At 38.1% G+C, this 20,537-nt stretch overlaps 1 protein-coding gene across 1 annotated transcript in view; it reads right to left on the reverse strand.

Annotated features, from left to right (window-relative positions):
* Positions 1-203: 203 nt before the first annotated feature.
* The window catches only part of PRIM2 (DNA primase subunit 2), a 315,579-nt gene continuing 295,245 nt past the window's right edge, over positions 204-20,537 (reverse strand). Inside the window, exons 13-14 of the mRNA XM_003254106.4 lie at positions 14,866-14,934; positions 204-1,123 (exon numbers count right to left, since the gene is read on the reverse strand). Of these exons, the coding sequence (XP_003254154.2) occupies positions 893-1,123; positions 14,866-14,934 (300 nt within the window). The 3' untranslated portion in view covers positions 204-892. The remainder of the gene's footprint in view (positions 1,124-14,865; positions 14,935-20,537) is intronic.

The following is a 20,537-nucleotide window of genomic DNA, read 5'->3' on the forward strand; positions in this document are numbered from 1 at the left end:
GGGAGAGTTTGGTGCCACTCAAAGGTGCCTGATGTAGAATAACCACAAATAGGTCAACTCTTAAAAAAAGGTAAAGAAAACTTTAAAATCTTCATTAGTGATCAGCAGTGTGTTGGATATTCCAAATTACCACTTTAAAACTGAAGTAATGTCCAATCTGTTATGACATAAGACTCTCCCAATTATACACAGACACTGTCATGTACACTTTGATATTTATTAACAAAAATGGTCCAGAAAAGGATTGAGTCAAAATTATAAAGTGATTAAGAGTTAAAACAAAAGTTGTTCTTTACTGTAGTTTCTGGGGGACTTTAACCAGTCCCCAAAGCTATTTTTATCTCCTAAAACAGGACTGAAATGACATCACTCAAGTGACAGATTTTAATAGAAACTCTTCCTCTGTCCTTCTGTCAAAGCAAAATATAGTGAAAGTCTCTGTTGTTACCTCAAACCTGCTTTCCTAATAAGTGCACGTGCCTGTAGATGGACTGGGACGCAGTGAAGACAGAAGTTAAACAAAAAGGTTAAAAAAAGAAAGGCCAGGCACAGTGGCTCACAACTGTAATCCCAGCACTCTGGGAGGGTGAGGTGTGAGGATCGCTTGGGCCCAGGAGTTTGAGATCTGCCTGGGAAACATAGGGAGACCCCCACCTCTACAAAAAAAATTTTTTTTTAAATTGGCTGGATATGGGGTGTACACCTGTGGTCCCAACTACTTGGGAGGCTGAGGTAGGAGGATCACTTGAGCTGGGAAGGTTGAGGCTGCAATCAGCTGTAATTGTGTCACTGCGCTAAGCCTTGGTGACAGAGTGAAACCCTTTTTCAACAACAAAGGCAAAATCTTAAAAACAGGAAACAGGCTATTGAGGAAAAAGGGTTACAAAACTGCCTAAGAATCTTCACTAAAGTAATCTTCTAGTCCTTCCATATCCATTTCCAGAGAGGAATTTAAAGAGGCCAGAGCAGATGATGCATCCTTGGTTTTCTGGACACTTGGTTTGGGTTGAGGAGTTTCAGGTTGGATAGGTTCCTTCTTTATGTCTTTACCACCATTTAGAATACGTTGGCTCTCAAAGAAGAACTGATTAGGATGATTCAAAGAAAAGCCACAGTCATCCACCTGCAAAGGACGGAAATTTATACTGCATTAATACATGGCAAAGCTATAAATATGTGAGTTTCAAAAACTATTCTAGTACTTGTTTAAAACTTAATACCTGAAACATGGATTCTAGCTGTTTGCATTCTAACACTTAATCAACTACTTACACCATTTCATTCAAAGAGAGCTTCAAACACTACCCAAACCTAAATGGCTCCCACATTTATATTTCCAGTCTGAGCCTCTGTGTTTGGCTCCAGTTCCCTATCTAGTTTCAGTCCCACATCCAACACCTACTCAACATCTAAGATGGCTCAAAGGCAGCCCAAACCCAAGAGGAAACGTGTCCTTTCCCCTCTCCCCATCCTTTGCTCTCAGTGACTGGTATCACCATTCATCCTTGGGGCATACTAGACACCTTTCTCTCACCTCCCCAGCCCCCAACTCCCACCTGCCACCTCCCATCTACACCATGCCCTCAATTCTGGAAATACCCAAAACATTACCAATTCTCATTGACAATTACATCAAAACAAAAAATTAGAAAACTATAAAAATGTTTGGAATACAAACGTGTGTGTGTGTGTGTGTGTGTGTGTGTGTGTATGTGTGTGACTGACATTGTATGTTAGTGATGCACAGGTTAGGGACCTGTGTGATTCATTATTGTATCCCCAGTTCCAAGCAAAAGGCCTACCACATTGTAGGCCAATAAATATTTGGGGTTTTTTAAGTGATTGTAAAATCACTTTTGATCATTTTGATACTGGTCCCTGATACCACTTGTGTTTTAGAGCTGACTAGTAAGCCTGGCATATGCACTCATTTAGTATGATATAAACTGAAAAAGCAACCTAAGTCAATGTAATTCTTCATTCTAATCTTGGCCTTTCCTTGGTCTTTTTACAGAAAATCTCTTCTTGTAAATTTCACTGTGACTGAATACAAACATGCCTGGTTCATAACTTATGTTATTTTTTTCTCAAATACTATCATTAAACTTTAATTTTGAGTATCATTTCAAATTATGCACTCTAGTAATCTCTCCTTATATGCAGTTTCACTTTCCACAGTTTCAAATCCCTGCCTTCTCGTCTTCTGCAGTTGGAGTTGACAACAAAAATATCATTTTGTTTGAGTGAGTGACTGTTGGTTTCTTTGGTGGTATTTTCATTTATCAAGTTTTTGGAAACTGAGAAGTGATTCCATTTCTTTTGTTCATCTGTCTTGTATTAACTGTTCCTTTTACGTCTCACCCTTCGTACTGAAGTGACTTGCACACTGTAGGTATCTAATAAATATTTGGTGAGGTGAACCCAGAAATAGTGTATACCAGTGATAATTTTGCATATTTAATTAAAGCCTTACTATATAAAAGACTGTGTTATAAACTATTCACTATTCAGCATACAGGAATACATTTGACTAACTGAAATTTCCAGCCCAGTAAGTCATATGCGTAAAAACGTCTACCAAGAATGGAGAATTGATGAGGGTCACAGAGAAAGGCCTATTACACTCCACAGCAGAGAGAAATTTCGGCTGAGGAGGTCAAGGGAAGCTTTGTAAGAGGAGTGCTATTTCAGCTGCGTCTGGAAAGATGGAGAGAGTGAAAAGCTGGGATGATGAGGGGAAAGGCAATATCTGCAGCAGGACCACATGAGCAAGGTAAAGAGGGAATGTCCTGGAAAGCAAATATTAAATAGTTAACATAGCCTACTATGAAAGCACATACAAGGAAACAATAAGGAATGAGGTTGGAAAGACAGGCAGGGGCCAGCCTGAGAGAGCCTTGAAAATCAGGGTAAGTGGTCAAGACTTAATTCTCTAGGCAACACAGAGTCACCAAAAACCCTTAAAAAGAGACGTGGTGTGATTAAAGCTATGTACAATCTTACAGTAGATTAAAATGAATTGGCCAGGGAAAAAGGGGTTGCTGCTACGGTCTAGAATGAACCCTACTGGTGGATGGACCAACAGAAACATAAGTCTTTTCCGGTAATACTTATTTAAGCAACCTAGGAATCTCTGATTCTCTTTGGCTAGTTGTTAGTACATGTTAGGCTAATTTTATAGTAATTCCAGTGTGTAACAGATGGATAGTATACAGACTGATTTTAAGAGTTATAGATCATTAAGAAAAAATTTTTATCTTTTGCTTTATTTTTTTAACTTAGCTGCTTGATTTCAAAATGTTTCCGAAATGTTTTATATCTATAATTTTTATTAACAATGGAATCATTTATGAACTTTTTAATTACATTCAATCTTCACCCAATTCATTAAAAACTGGGAAATCCAATATAAATTTTGCATTTTGCAATGTGTTTCACAAAAGTATGTTTATTGTCTAATACATTTTAATCGGAAGGCTTTATAGTTTGTAAAATAGTTTGTAAACAGAAAATCAGAGATTGGAAAGACCTTGGGGAATCCATTAAATTCAATCTCCTCCATGTACAGAGGCCTAAGGAGAATAGATAGTTTATTCAAGGTCATAGAATTAGTAACTGGTTTTGTCTGAATTAAAATTCAGGCCTTCTGACTAGATCATTAGTTGCTCTGAAATCTGTTTTAAGAGATTGTATGCAAAATCATACTGATAATGATATCTCCATTATAAATTTTATTTCTAGAGATAAACTTGGCTACAAAGCTTATAAAAACATAGTTGTATTATTTTATGCAAAAATAGTCTAATATGCTATAATAATATCTTGGCATTTTCTATGCCTCGCTTCAAGTTGTCAGTTATCAATACATTTATTAGATTTCAATGTGCACAAAATAGGGTAATCTTTTTAAAGTCTGAGTTTCTTCATCTATGAAATGGAGATAATAGTGTTAGGTCATAGGGTTGCTACGGGAAAAGTAAATAAAAATGAATGTAAAAAAAGAGTTGTCCTGTGAAATCTAAACAATATGTTTCTAAAGAGTCAAGAAAAGCAAGTCACTTAAAAAAAAAGGGTGGAAATCACAGAAGGAGAGGGAGAAAGATCCTATTGCTTTGCATATATCAAGTTCCTTTTCTACTTTAAGGAATCCAAGCTGGAAATTGCTGATGCTGTATTATGGGTATAGTTTATAAAAGAAAGATAAAATCAAATTCCAAACACTAAACGATACTCAAAAGACCTTGCCCTAACTAATAAATGGCATTTGAATGTCTTAAGATATAATATTTAAGGTATGTGCATATCATTGATGAATCCTCATTTTAATTAATTTTTTAAAATTATACTTACAATTCTGGAGTACATGTACAGAACGTGCAGGTTTGTTACATAGGTATACACATGCCATGGTGGTTTGCTGCGCCCATCAACCTGTTATCTACATTAGGTACTTCTACTAATGCTATCCCTCCCCTAGCACCACCCCCCAAAACAGGCCCTGGTGTGTGGTATTTCCCTCCCTGTGTCCATGTGTTCTCATTGTTCAACTCCCACTTATGAGTGAGAACATGCAGTGTTTGGTTTCTGTTCTTGTGTTAGTTTGCTGAGAATGAGGGTTTCCAGCTTCATCCATGTCCCTGCAAAGGACATGAACTCATCCTTTTTTATGGCTGCATAGTATTCCATGGTGTATGTGCGCCACATTTTCTTTACCCAGTCTATCACTGATGGGCATTTGGGTTGGTTCCAAGTCTTTGCTATTGTGAACAATGCCACAATAAACATACATGTGCATGGGTCTTTCTAGTAGCGTGATTTATAATCCTTTGGGTACAACTCAATAATGGGATTGCTGGGTCAAATGATATTTCTGGTTCTAGATCCTTGAGGAATCGCCACACTGTTTTACACAATGGTTGAACTAATTTACACTCCCACCAACAGTGTAAAAGCATATTTTCTCCACATCCTCTCTAGCATCTGTTGTTTCCTGACTTTTTAATGATCATCATTCTAACTGGCATGAGATGGTATCTCATTGTGGTTTTGATTTGCATTTCTCTGATGACCAGTGATGATGAGCATTTTTTCATATGTTTCTTGGCCACATAAATGTCTTCTTTTTGTGAAGTGTCTGTTCATATCCTTCGCCCACTTTTTGATGGGGTTGTTTTTTTCTTCTAAACTTGTTTAAGTTCTTTGTAGATTCTGGATATTAGCCCTCTGTCAGATGGATAGACTGCAAAAATTTTCTCCCATTCTGTAGGTTGCCTGTTCACTCTGATGGTAGTTTCTTTTGCTGTGCAAAAGCTCTTTAGTTTAATTAGATCCCATTTATCAATTTTGGCCTTTGTTGCCGTTGCTTTTGGTGTTTTAGTCATGAAGCCTTTGTCTATGCCTATGTCCTGAATGGTTTTGCCTAGGTGTTCTTTGAGGGTTTTTAAGGTTTTAGGTCTTATGTTTAAGTCTTTAATCCAGCATGAGTTAATTTTTGTATAAGGTGTAAGGAAGGTGTCCAGTTTCAGTTTTCTGCATATGGCTAGCCAGTTTTTTCAAAACTATTTATTAAATAGAGAATCTTTTCCCCATTGATTGTTTTTGTCAGGTTTGTCAACAATCAGATGGTTGTAGATGTGTGGCATGATTTCTGAGGCCTCTGCTCTGTTCCATTGGTCTATATATTTGTTTTGGTACCAGTACCATGTTATTGTGGTTACTGTAGCCTTGTAGCATAGTTTGAAGTCAGGTAATGTGATGCCTCTAGCTTTATTTTTTTATTATTATTATTATTTTTGCTTAGGATTGTCTTGGCTATGTGGGCTCTTTTTTGGTTCCATATGAAATTTAAAGTAGTTTTTTCTAATTCTGTGTAGAAAGTCAATGGTAGCTTGATGGGGATAGCATTGAATCTGTAAATTACTTTGGGCATTACGGCCATTTTCACAATATTGATTCTTCCTATCCATGAGCATGGAATGTTTTCCCATTTGTTTGTGTCCTCTCTTATTTCCTTGAGCAGTGTTTTGTAGTTCTCCTTCAAGAGGTCCTTCACATCCCTTGGAAGTTGTATTGCTAGGTATTTTATTCTCCTTGTAGCAGTTGTGAATGGAAGTTCACTCATGATTTGGGTCTCTGTCTATTAGTGGTGTATAGGAATGCTTGTGATTTTGCACATAGATTTTGTCTCCTGAGACTTTGCTGAAGTTGCTGATAAGCTTATGAAGTTTTTGGGCTGAGATAACGGGGTTTTCTAAATATAAAATCATGTCATCTGCAAACAGAGACAATTTGACTCCCTCTCTTCCTATTTCAATACCCTTTATTTCTTTCTCTTGCCTGATTGCCCTGGCCAGAACTTCCAATGTTGTGTTGAATAGCAGTGGTGAGAGAGGGCGTCCTTGTCTTGTGCCGGTTTTCAAAGGGAATGCTTCCAGTTTTTGCCCATTCAGTATGATATTGGCTATGGGTTTGTCAAAAAATAGCTCTTACTATTTTGAGATATGTTCCATCAATACCTAGTTTATGGAGAGTTTTTAGCATGAAGAGATGCTGAATTTTGTTGAAGGCCTTTTCTGCATCTATTGAGATAATCATGTGGTTTTTGTCACTGGTTCTGTTTATGCACTGGATTATGTTTATTGATTTGCGTATGTTGAACCAGCCTTGCATCCCAGGGATGAAGCGGACTTGATCATGGTAGATAAGCTTTTTGATGTGCTGCTGGATTCAGTTTGCCAGTATTTTATTGAGGATTTTTCGCATCGATGTTCACCACGGATATTGGCCAGCAATTTTCTTTTTTTGTTGTGTCTCTGCCAGGTTTTGGAATCAGGATGATGCTGGCCTCATAAAATGAGTTAGAGAGGATTCCCTGTTTTTCTATTGTTTAGAATAGTTTCAGAAAGAATGGTACCAGCTCCGCTTTGTGCCTCTGGTGGAATTTGTCTGTGAATCTGTCTGGTTCTGGGCTTTTTTTGGTTAATAGGCTATTACTGCCTCAATTTCAGAACTTGCTATTGGTCTATTCAGGGATTTGACTTCTTCCTGGTTTAGTCTTGGGAGGGTGTATGTGTCCAGAAATGTATCCATTTCTTCTAAACTTTCTAGTTTATTTGCGTAGAGGTGTTCATAGTATTCTCTGATGGTAGTTTGTATTTCTGTGGGATCAGTGGTGATATCCCCTTTATCATTTTTTATTGCATCTATTTGATTCTTCTCTCTTTTCTTCTTTGTTAGTCTGGCTAGCAGTCTGTTTTTTTGATCTTTTCAAAAAACCAGCTCCTGGATCCATTGATTTTTTGAAGGGTTTTTTGTGTCTCTGTTTCCTTCAGTTCTGCTCAGATCTTAGTTATTTCTTGCCTTCTGCTAGCTTTGGAATTTGTGTGCCCTTGCTTCTCTAGTTCTTTTAATTGTGATGTTAGGGTGTCAGTTATAGATCTTTCCTGCTTTCTCTTGTGGGCATTTAGGGCTATAAATTTCCCTCTAAATACTGCTTTAGCTATGTCCCAGAGATTCTGGTACGTTGTGTCTTTGTTCTCAATGCTTTCAAGAACTTATTTATTTCTGCCTTAATTTTATTATTTACCCTGCAGTCATTCAGGAGCAGATTGTTCAGTTTCTATGTAGTTGTGTGGTTTTGAGTGAATTTCTTAATCTTGAGTTCTAATTTGATTGCACTGTGGTCTGAGAGACTGTTTGTTAAGATTTCCATTCTTTTGCATATGCTGAGGAGTGTTTTACTTCTAATTATGTGGTCAATTTTAGAATAAGTGCAATGTGGTGCTGAGAAGAAAGTATATTCTGTTGATTTGGGGTGGAGAGTTCTGTAGATGTCTGTCTATTAGGTCCGCTTGGTCCAGAGCTGAGTTGAAGTCCAGAATATCCTTGTTAATTTTCTGTCTCGTTGATCTAATATTGACAGTGGGGTGTTAAAGTCTCCCACTATTACTGTGCAGGAGTCTACATCTCTTTGTACATCTCTGAGAACTCACTTTATGACTCTGGGCACTCCTGTATTGGGTGTATATATAGAGGATAGTTAGCTCTTCATTTTGCATTGATCCCTTTACCATTATGTAATGCCCTTGTCTCTTTTGATCTTTGTTGGTTTTAAGTCTGTTTTATCAGAGACTAGGATTGCAATCCCTGCCTTTTTAATTTTTTTAATTTTTTATTTTTTGCTTTCTATTTGCTTGGTAAATATTCCTCCATCCCTTTATTTTGAGCCTATGTGTGTCTTTGCCTGTGAGATGGTCTCCTGAATACAGCACACTGATGGGTCTTGACTCTTCATCCAATTTGCTAGTCTGTGTCTTTTAATTGGGGCATTTAGCCCCTTTATATTTCAAGTTAATATTGTTATGTGTGAATCTGACCCTGTCCTTATGATGCTAGCTGGTTATTTTGCCCGTTAGTTGATGCAATTTCTTCATAGTGTCGATAGTCTTTAGAATTTGATATGTTTTTGCAGTTGCTGGTACCGGTTGTTCCTTTCCATGTTTAGTGCTTCCTTTAGGAGCTCTTGTAAGGCAGGCCTGGTGGTGACAAAATCTCTCAGCATTTGCTTGTCTGTAAAGGATTTTATTTCTCCTTCACTTATGAAGGTTAGTTTGGCTGGATATGAAATTCTGGGTTGAAAATTCTTTTTAAGAATGTTGTATATTGGCTCCCACTCTATTCTGGCTTGTAGGGTTTCTGCAGAGAGATCCGCTGTTAGTCTGATGAGTTTCCCTTTGTGAGTAACCTGACCTTTCTCTCTGGCTGCCCTTAACATTTTTTCCTTCATTTCAACATTGGTGAATCTGACAATTATGTGTCTTGGGGTTGTTCTTCTCAAGGAGTATCTTTGTGGTGTTCTCTGCATTTCTTGAATTTGAATGTTGGCCTGTCTTGCTAAGTTGGGGAAGTTCTCCTGGATAATATCCTGAAGTGTTTTCTAACTTGGTTCCATTCTCCCGGTCACTTTCGGGTACACCAATCAAACATAGGTTTGGTCTTTTCACATAGTCCCATATTTCTTGGAGGCTTTGTTCATTGCTTTTCATTCTTTTTTCTCTAATCTTGTCTTCTTGCTTTATTTCATTAAGTTAATCTTCAATCTCTGATATCTGTTCTTCTGCTTGATCAATTCGGCTGTGGATCCTTGCATATGCTTCATGAAGTTCTCTTGCTGTGTTATTCAGTTCCATCAGGTCATTTATGTTCTTCTCTAAACTGGTTATTCTAGTTAGCATTTCCTCTAACTTTTTTTCAAGGTTCTTAGCTTCCTTGCATTGGGTTAGAACATGCTCCTTTAGCTCAGATGACGTTGTTATTACCCACCTTCTGAATCCTACTTCTGGCAATTTGTCAAATTCATTCTCCATCCAGTTTTGTTCCCTTGCTGGTGGGGAGTTGTGATCCTTTGGAGGAGAAGAGATATTCTGGTTTTTGGAATTTTCAGCCTTTTTGCGCTGGTTTCTCCCCATCTTCGTGGATTTATCTACCTTTGGTCTTTGATGTTGGTGAACTTTGCATGGGGTTTCTGAGTGGATGTCCTTTTTATTGATGTTGAGGGCATTCCTTTCTGTTTGTTAATTTTCCTTCTGACAGTCAGACCCCTCTGCTGCAGGTCTGCTGGAGTTTGTTGGAGGACCACTCCAGACCCTGTTTGCCTGTGTATCATCAGTGGAGGCTGCAGAACAGCAAAGATTGCTCCCTGTTCCTTCCTCTGGAAGCTTCGTCCCAGAGGGCCACCCACCAGATGCCAGCTGGAGCTCTCCTGTGTGAGATGTCTGTCAGCCCCTGCTGGGAGGTGTCTCCCAGTCAGGAGACATGGCGGTCAGGGACCCACTTGAGGAGGCAGTCCCTTAACAGAGCTCGAATGCTATGCTGGGAGATCTGCTGCTCTCTTTAGAGCTGGCAGGCAGGAACGTTTAAGTCTGCTGAAGCTGCACCCACAGCTGCCCCTTCCCCCATGTGCTCCATCCCAGGGAGATGGGGATTTTATCTATAAGCCCCTGACTGGGGCTGCTGCCTTTTTTTCAGAGATAATTAATCTTTTTTTATTAACCACTAAAACAGTGCCAAGGGCCTTGAACTGAGGATTTGTGCCATGGCTCTGTGATGCTGTTTCTCCTTTTTCTTGATCTGCAATTGTCCTTAACTCATTTTGTGACACTCTTTGTGATCTACTAAGTTGCTTGATAGCAAAATGAAATTATGAAGTTTCCTTTTTATCGAATTCTATTTTCTTCTAGGATGGGTTCTTTGTGTTCTGAGTGTTTCTTTCACTTTCATTTTTAAAGGAAGTGCATATGGCTGTTTCCTTTTGTCTTGTTTAGGAAAATAAACTTGGGTTTTTTTTGTATGTGGGGGGAAGGGGAAGAGCATAAACTAAACAGAATGGAAATCTTACTTTAAAATTAAATTAGGAAAAGGAACAGAGAAATAGAGGTATCCACATCTAAATCCTCCATTTATTTCTTCTCAAGTCAGCAGCTATTTCCTTTACTCTGTTTGGAAATATTAAGTGAGCATTTTCATGACTTTGTCTACTGTGACTCTTTTGTTTCTTTCCTTGCCTGTTTTCTTTTTTGGTTACTATTGGTGATGTTTTTCTTTGTGGTTGATGATTTTAAAAATTATGTTTTGTGCATTATTTTATGTATTGAGATGGGAAAATTCTGTGAAGTATTTGCATTCTACCACACTAGCTTGGTCCTAGTGTTTCAGATCCAAAGTCCTGTAAAGGATCTGAAACAAATTCAGGAGTCTAGAGGAAGGTGGGTGAAGTGGAGGCCTTTAGAGGATACATTATAAATTTTAGATTTCATCTTAAGAGAAATAGGAAGCCATTGAAGGTTTTAAAAAGCAGGTTCCTGAAATGATCAGATTCCTCTGTTTTAAAGGTCACTCCAGCAGCTGTGTGGAGGAGAAAGAATTGGAATGGGGCATGTGTAGATGCTGGGAAATGAGTTAGGAAGCTATTGCAGTGATCCAAGTGAGATGATGGTGGCATCTAGTCAGCATTCTAACTGATATCCATAATGATGACCCTGAGTTATTATAAAAGGGTTTAATTGTATCACATATATCTTGTTTAAGATTGCAGGAAAATGTGTGATAGGTTTTAAAAAGATTTCTCTAGAGATTTATATGGTGGGGAAAAATTATGCTCAGCCATTTGGAAAATAAGTACACACAGTTACTCAGTGTCCAAAGAGGTCTACCTCTGAAAACATTATTTTCTATTAAAATTCTGTGGTGGCTGGGCACAGTGGCTCACGCCTGTAATCCCAGCACTTTTGGAGGCCAAGGCAGGTGGATCATGAGGTCAGGAGATCGAGACCATCCTGGCCAACACGGTGAAACCCCGTCTCTACTAAAAATACAAAAAATTAGCCGGGCGAGGTGGCAGGCGCCTGTAGTCCCAGCTACTCGGGAGGCTGAGGCAGGAGAATGGCGTGAACCCGGGAGGCGGAGCTTGCAGTGAGCCGAGATCACACCACTGCACTCCAGCCTGACCGACAGAGCGAGACTCCGTCTCAGAAAAAAAAAAAAAAAATTCTGTGGTTAATCTACACATGACCTACTGTTTTCATTTATACATGCAACATGCAGAAAGTAACGAATGTACTATTAGTATAAAATTATTTTAAACATTGACCCTAAAAATACAGAGGTAAACAGGTTTCAAGCAGGCCAGCTTCAACATCTACTAAATGAATCTCTCTCAAACATTTGCTTGGAATCAGCAAATTCTGCACACAATGACCTTCACACAAACATGGGTCTCATATTCTGTCACTGCAAATGTAGATTTTGAAGGAATGAAAGCAATATTGTTTTACCTATGGGATATTTGGGTTTTAATCAAGAGGTTTTGCAATGACAGCTTATAATGAGGCAGCTGGTATTACCAAAAAGCCATATGGAACTATCAGAGTACTGCTGCAAATGGTATCAATTCACTGGTTTATTTTCAAAACTTCCATTTAAGTGAGTTTGATCACAGAGGCCTCGGGAAAATAAACATAGGATTTCATTTGGGGGAGGGGTAGGATGGCAGAAACCTGACAATAAAAATAGATTCTATTTTCAAATTAAATTAGAAAAAATAATAAATGGAGGATATTCACATCTGAAAGTCCACAGTGAGAGATCTAGTGAATACAGCCTTTTTATTTTGTTGATTTAAATGTGGTTTAAGTTAGACTATTTTTATATGTGAGGGGATTTAGATATATGTCTTTCCAAAATCTTCATTAATCTAAAGCAAGTTTTAAAAATTGGCGATAGTGGCAATACTCGGAATAATCAATAGGAGAGATAATACAAAAGCAGATTTGAGAACTAAAAAACCACTCCTTACTTTTTGGTGATTATGCCACAAACTCAATGTTTAAATCTAATTTTCATATCTTATTTTTATAAAAAGTAAAGAGGTTGGATAATAGACCTCACTTGTGAAAATTCTGAGGCCTCTGAATTAAAAGCGTACACAAATGATTAAAGAACAATAGGAAATTAAAACTCTCAAGCGGAGCAACCAAATTAAAGAATGCAGTCTTCGAGAGAGTGAGTCATAGAAACCTGGTGTTGCCAAACATGGCTTATCTGGTGAGATTCCTATTGTGATAAAACTAATGAGATTTTGTTGTTGCTTACTATTTTCCTGATGTTAACTCCCTGAAGTTTTGTTTAAAAAAAAAGCTTTTAAATAAGAATAATACTTTCAAAAGTTAGGTACAGAAGAATGAGGACAGGACCCACAACAGACTGGGGCTGTAGCTCCAGATCTTCCATTAACCAATTACAGCATGTAAGGCAAGTTAGAGTCCCTACATGTTTACCATGCTATGAAGATAAACAGGAAAATGCCAATTACCTCTGCTGTCATTATCACAGATTTAGTACCACATATCATAGAACAGTACAGTCATGGTTAGGCTCACAAGCTTTAGATGAGTTAGACAGCTTGAATTTAAATCTAAGTTCTATCCCCTATAAGTAGTGTGACCCGACACAGATTGTTTAACTTCTCTAAGTTTTATTCATAGACAGGGAAATATACATATAGTATCTTGCTGTAATGTCAATCAAAAGAGCTAATGCGTTCAAACATTTTAGTGCTGTGCCTGGTATACGTTAAGGCAGGGGTTCCCAACCCAGTCCGCGGCCTGTTAGGAATGGGGCCTCAGAGCAGGAGGTGAGCAGTGGGTGAGTGAGTGGAGCTTCATCTGTATTTACAGCCACTCCCCATCACTTGCATCACTGCCTGAGTTCCACCTCCTGTCAGATCAGCAGTGGCCTTAGATTCTCATGGGGGTGTGAACCCTATTGTGAACCCTGCATGCAAGGGATCTAGGTTGCATGCTTCTCGTGATTATCTAATGTGCCCTCCAACCAGCCCCTGTTTAACCATGGAAAAATTGTCTTCCATGAAACTGGTCCCTGGTGCCAAAAAGGTTGGGGACTGCTGCATTAAGGGTTCCATAGATATTGGCTGGCATCTATTATTATTTTAATTATTATTGGTAATATAAAATATCTTTATCCTATGAGATTATTTTATCAAGTAAGAAATTCCGCAATTATATAACCATAATCGAAAAACTACTTTGTAACAACCAAATAAAAAACATAAAAATGATTGTAAAACTTTAGCATGGTAGCTGATGATGATTTCAACAAATGCAACTTCTTTTTTGGGAGGGTCATGGATCTTTAATAAATACCAAGGACTCCGGAAAAATACACATATGTACTTAGAGACAAAATGTTTCAAGAAGTACAAGGATCTCCAAAGTCTGTTCTTGGATGTCTTTCCCAGCTTAGAAATCCAGGCTCAGGATCAGTGGATGCAAACTAGGGGCTAGAGGGCTGAACTGGACTTGGAGATGTGTTTTGTTGGCCTGCAGAGGGCCTCACAATTTGTCAATGTGAATGCCTCGAATAGGGCAAACATGTTTAGTGCACCACAATTCTGCCATACTCTGTGGTAGTAATCTCAGGCAGCTTCACTGTTTTGGGCTATATGCCCAATCTCTGTAGGCCTCTGAGTTTGTGACATTGGCTTTACACGCTTCAAAATCTATTCTGTGCCAGACTGGGTAATTCCACTCTCACTCTAATAATCAAGCAGGCTTTTCTGTAACCAAGGAAGCTGGCAAGATAAAAACCAAACACATTTCCCTGACTCGTGTATAGTTAGGGGCCCACATGCAATCTAGGTTTTGCCAGGCAGATAAGTATGAGACTTGGGAAGTGGATTAGAGTAACATCAGGTGGCAGCCACAAGTACAAGGATCAGATTTTCTGCATGGAAGATGGCAAAAGCCTTGGTTCTTCTAGGCAGCTGTGGCAAAGGTTCCAGATCTAGTCTAGAGGTTGGCAAATCAAGGCCCGTGGGTCAAACTGGGTCTACTACCTAATTTCATAAATAAAGTTCTATTGGATCAACAGTCATGCCTGTTCATTTGCATAGTTTCTACGGCTGCTTCTGCACTGCAACAGTAGAGTTGAGCAGCTGTGACGCAGACCATATGGACCATGAAGCCTAAAATTTTTACACTCTGGCTCTTTACAGAGAAACTTTATTGACCCTTGGTCTCATCCCTAGATATGGAGTGGTGGGTGACAGCTGTAGTAGAGATTTTCTCATGATGTAGCATCTCCTAGTTACAAAATATTCCTGGTTCTGCAGCATCCAAGCTTAGTTGTCTGGTTGTTCAATAAATGCTATAAGTTACTTAATACCATGCAATCCCCTTTTCTGCTGAAAATAGCTAGAGTGGTTTCCATTGCTGCAACTAAAAACCCTGAATGTGACACAGTAACAAAAGACAAATAATTAGGATATAAAGTTAAAAAAAAAATACTTACATTGTGTATCATCTCAAAGTATTTTTGACAGGCTACCTGGTAATGTGTCCCCTTTACTAAATCCAAAATCTAAAATGAATGAGGAAAAAGAGAAATAAAAATTAGAAATTAAGTTTTCTTCTAAACCACTGTAGCTCACAGTTGTTGGCCTCTTCGTAATCTTCATTCCAGACAGGAAATGCAATAAATCATGTAGCATGTTGTACTTCTGCAGCCTGGACACTGTGATAATTCTGACATTATACAGTAGTGGTTTAGGTCAGCATTAAACCACAGATGACAAGAGATAGTGATCTTTCTGACCTACCAACTGTGCATTTTAATAACTTTACCTCAACAACAAGATGAAAATGGATCCTGGCATGAAGACTTTGAGAGTTATTGTCAGAACATCACATTGCAACATCTCTCCCAAAACTGTAGATAGAAATCTAGTAATCTCATGGTTGGTGCATGAAGCAATCAAGTATGCTATTTAGATATTTATTTTCCACATTAATGGTTTATAAAGATACAGCATAAAATACTGCTGGGTGCCCATCAGGAAAATTTAACGTAAACCCTTTTGGACAAGTATCTGTGAAGAGGGAATGCTTGTACCTTCAGTCAGATTTGTCCTTTTTGAAATGAAGTTATTTCTAGCAAAGCTCAGCAGAACATGAGAGTGAATAGTCTATTCTGAACACCTATTAGGAACATCAACCTATCTTTTGTAAATACAATTTGCTTTCCAATTCTACTTCATGTAATCTCTTCAGAGCGGTGCAAACTCCCATCCTTATCAGCAAACAGCAATGTCAGTTGAAATTTGTAAAGTTTCATTGCCTCCCCCAAGCCCCCAAATAAACACATATTTGGCCTATTTATCAAACGCAGTAAAATGCTGGAATTAAGAGATAACCTCAAATGAATGGAAACATAATTCTGAAGAAATATTAATTTCTATTCCTTTTTTATTTTTTAAAAGGCTGACCTTCCTGTCACAAAAAGAAATGAACATGGGGTCTCAAATTCTTGCTATCCTCATTATTGAATATAGCTTAACGTCATTTGACAGATACACAAAAAAATTACAGTTACAGAACAGGCATTATACAATACTGACAAGAATGCGCTTCAAAAATTATTTTTCTCTGATTGTCTTATAGATTACATTTCTGAATTTCGTGTCACCTTTTATTAAATCATATATGAAAGACCTGTGTAAATGCCAGCCAACCACAGAGGCCAGGTTTCTGCCGGCCTGCCTATCTGGCCTGTCTACTTTTCTTGAATTAATAGAGCAAAAAATGAAAAATCAATTTAAAATGACACTTGCTTCATTTTTAAATTTATTCTGCAAGTTTTCCAAGTAACGCTAACACTGAGTTCATGTTGTCTGATGCTCTTACACACAGATTTTCAAATTGTGATGAGATAAACTTGCAAATAATTACTGACAAACATCTATAATAATATATTAATATCTGAATTAGAATTTTGGAGAAGTAAAGACTTCAAACATAAATTTAAGCTTTAGATGATCTCATAAATTACCAAGAGGAAATGGATTCACAGAAATAAAAAAGCTCAAACATATAAAAAGTAAATATGTAACATGATAAACATACATACAATCTAGCATGTATATGTTTGGGAAACATGCTATGAAGAAATAAACAATATTAATAAAAAATTTAGTTGGGTAATCCACACGTGTAAAAAACTTACTAGAGAAAACTGACATAAAAGCCACAGAATGTGAGAAAAACATATGTATTGCAAATTTTAGGTTCAATTTTTAGGGTCCATAAAAAAATTAAATTAATCACACTGCAATCTTCCCCTGACCTGACCCCACTCGCAGAGAGGGCTCTTCCTTAACAAAAATAATTTACTTTTATTTTTATCTTATTAGGATGAATATTTAAAATCTGCTTGCAAATCTATAAACAAGCCATTCAACCATGATCAGGATAGCTTAAAGAACTTTAATCATGTCCCAGCATATTTGAGATAAATGAAGGTTTCTGTAAACAAGTAAAGGTGTGATGAGAAAAAAAGGCAATAGAGGTTTTTGAGGTAAACAAGTATTATTGGTAGATACTTTTATCTTGATTTCAGAAATGAGGAAATATATTAAAATTGGAGTATCTTGTCTCCTGAGCACCGGTGAGGGCCATTAACCGCAGAAAGAATTTTAAAAATCACATGCAAATTAATAATCTTTCTTTTAAAGGAAGATAACTGACATGCTTTTAAAATTAAGGTAGAAAACATAAAACATTACTCCAAAAAATCCAACTAATGAATATATAGTTTCATTTCAGATTATGATCTATATTACAGAGATACAGGAAAAGAAAAGATGGACCAAGGAATGAAGTTTGACTTTTTCTCTGAGTAAAATGGGGAGCTAATACAATATTCTATGTGCAGGACTAAAGTGAACTGACACTTACAGAGGGTTCATTTTCGCCTGCTGTGCTGGGAACAGATTGGAAAGGACAGAGGTAGAAACAGGGAGCTCATTACAGGAATTCAGGGAATAGATGGCAGATCCACGGACCAGGGTGGCAATATCAGTGGCGATGGTAAGTGGTCAGATTTGGAGACAGGAGCATTTCCCACTTAATGGCTATAAAATATTTCTAAAATCAGATGTTCTGCATGAAAATACTCAAGAGGAAGCTGCTCTCCAATGTCCTAAGGCATGAGATACTACTCAACCCCTTCCCCTGCCAACTGATTTCTTAAATAACTAGTTCTAAAACTCGGGAAAATGCCAATATGAAAAACAAACCTATCATATAAAATAAATGTAAAATACCCAAAATATCACGTAGTAACCACTAAACAATATGATTAACAAACAGATATTTTTTGTGTAGAAACAGGAGTATGATACTTCATGTCTCTTAGAGTTAGGACATCTTAGATGCACACTTTGCTGACTTCAAAATCTTCCCAAGTGATTCTGATGTTCTAGCATTTGTATATGGAGTGCAACCTGAGATTTTTTCTGCACTTTGTTTTGTTAAATTTTTCCAATATGAACATCACCACTAAGCACTGTATTAATATATTCTGCAGGTAACTCTATTTTGATGTTGATACTTATTAGTATCAAGCGGGAGGTTTGCTTGAGTCGGGGAGGTCGAGGCTGCAGTGAGTCCTGACCATGCCACTGCACTCCAGCCTGGGTGACAGAATGAGACCCTGTCTTAAAAAAAATAAAAATAAAAAAAATAAATCTTCACATCTTGCTGAGGAGGTTGGATGAGTCCAAGGCAGGAAATACAAACTAAAAATCAGGTGAAGGAAATGAAGAATTAAGGTATGACCAAGACACTAAAATTCAGCTTATGATATAGGATCAAAATTACAAACCTGGCAAACACCAAAATCCAAGAACAGATGCCTAAGGTACACTGTGTGAAACAGAATTTAGGGTCAAATTTCTACAAGATACTTATACACCATGGAGTACTATGCCACAAAAAAGAACAAAATCATGTCCTTTATGGCAACACAGATGCAGCTGAAGGCCATTATCCAAAGCAAATTAATGCAGAAAAAAAAATCAAATACCACATGTTCTCACTCAAAGTGGGAGCTAAACATCGGTTATACACGGACACAAAAAAGGCAAAAATAAACACTGGGGATTCTAAAATTGGGGGGAGGGAGACAAGGGTTGAAAAACCACCTATCAGGTACTATGTTCACTACTTGGGCAATGGGATCATTAGAAGCCCAAGCCTCAGCATCATGCAATATACCCATATAATAAACCTGCATATGTGCCCCCCTAAATCTAAAATAAAAATTTTAAAAAACATATTAAGAAAAAACTAAAATAGCCCACAAAGTAATGAAGATGTTGTTAGGCAAGAGTACTTTTTGCCTGTGTTTGTTTCTGCAGCATAGCTTCTGAAAGCCCAGACCTCCATCCTCGCAAGCTGGTCTTGGCTCCTAAAAAGATAGCTTCCCGAGATGGCCGGCTAGGACTGCCCCAGAGTGAGGGTCAGAAATAGAATAGGTCAGGAAAACACATACTGCATAGAGGTGGAAACCCATCAAGAGGAAGAAATATAATGAAGAGACAAAAAACAAGAAATAGGAAGAAAAATGTGGAAAGCCAGAGAAATGGGATAAGTAAATGGAGTCCATGGCTTGCTATTTATGTGGCTTGTAAGCATCAAAGTCTAACCCACAGCTCACAAAAGATGTTTCAATGAGCATTGACACTAACTCTCCAGTTTTCATGTTCCATTCTGAAAGAACCAGAGCACCTTATGAGGTCCTCTTGCATATTGCAATAATACCAAAGAACAGTTTTCCAAAGGTCAGAGGAAACCAAATCAAGGGTCCATTCTGATGCTGGGGCCAGAAGTTTCCTAATTCTGTTTTAGAAAAATATCAAACATTTTGAACAATCATATCAAAGACATTTAAAAACACAATTTTTATTTGAAGAAAAAACTCCTATAAAGATCTAAGAATATTATACAAATGGCAGTATGACTTAGTTTTTAATGCCAGTATTTCCAGATAAAGTACAAAATGTCAAGTGTAACAATCCACTTACTGTTCTAATCTAGTTCATCAGTAATCAAAAGGCTAAGAAAAAGTGAGTAGTGGACGCGCACGGTGGCTCATGCCTGTAATCCCAGCACTTTGGGAGTCCAAGGCAGGCGGATCATGAGGTCAGGAGTTCAAGACCAGCCTGGCCAACATGGTGAAACCCGATGTCTACTAAAAATGCAAAAATTAGCTGGGCATGGTGGTGCGTGTCTGTAATCCCAATTACTCGGGAGGCTGAGGCAGGAGAATTGCTTGAACCCAGGATGTGGAGGTTACAGTGAGCTGAGATTGTGACACTGCACTCCAGCCTGGGTAACAGAGCAAGACTCTGTCTCAAAAAAAAAAAAAAAAAAAAAAAAAAAGAAAGAAAGAAAAAGTGAGTAGTAGTGACATCAAACTACAATATTTTGGTAATTTGTATTTTTAAACTCTATATATTTTTAATTTTTTTTTTTTTTTTTGAGACAGAGTCTCGCTCTGTCACCCAGGCTGGAGGGCAGTGGTGCAATCTCGGCTCATTACAACCTCCACCTCCCGGGTTCTAGTGATTCTCCTGCCTCAGCTCTCAAGTAGCCAGGATTACAGATGCACACCATGACACCCAGCTAATTTCTGAATTTTTAATAGAGATGGGATTTTGCCATGTTGGCCAGACTGTTCTCAAACTCCTGGCCTCAAGCAACCCACCAGCCTCGGTCTCCAAAAGTGCTAGGATTAGAGGTGTGAGCCACCATGCCTGTCCTCTCTTTATTTTTAACTATTCTCTATCAGTTGAATAAAGTCCACCAGTAAGAATATTACAGTTTTTAAAAATAGGCTGGGTGTGTGGCTCACACCTGTAATCCCAGCACTTTGGGAGGCCAGGGCAGGTGGATTGCTTAAGTCCAGGAGTTCAAGACTTAGGCAACACAGCCTAGGCAACACAGAGAAACCCTGTCTCTAATAAAAATACAAAAAATTAGCCAGGCATAGTGGCACATGCCTGTAGTCCCAGCTACTTAGGGGGCTGAGGCGGGAGGTTCACTTGAGTCGGGGAGGTCGAGGCTGCAGTGAGTCCTGACCATGCCACTGCACTACAGCCTGGGTGACAGAATGAGACCCTGTCT

This window comes from Nomascus leucogenys, chromosome 22a (genome assembly GCF_006542625.1).
Source record: "Nomascus leucogenys isolate Asia chromosome 22a, Asia_NLE_v1, whole genome shotgun sequence".
NCBI classification, from domain to species: Eukaryota; Metazoa; Chordata; class Mammalia; order Primates; family Hylobatidae; genus Nomascus; species Nomascus leucogenys.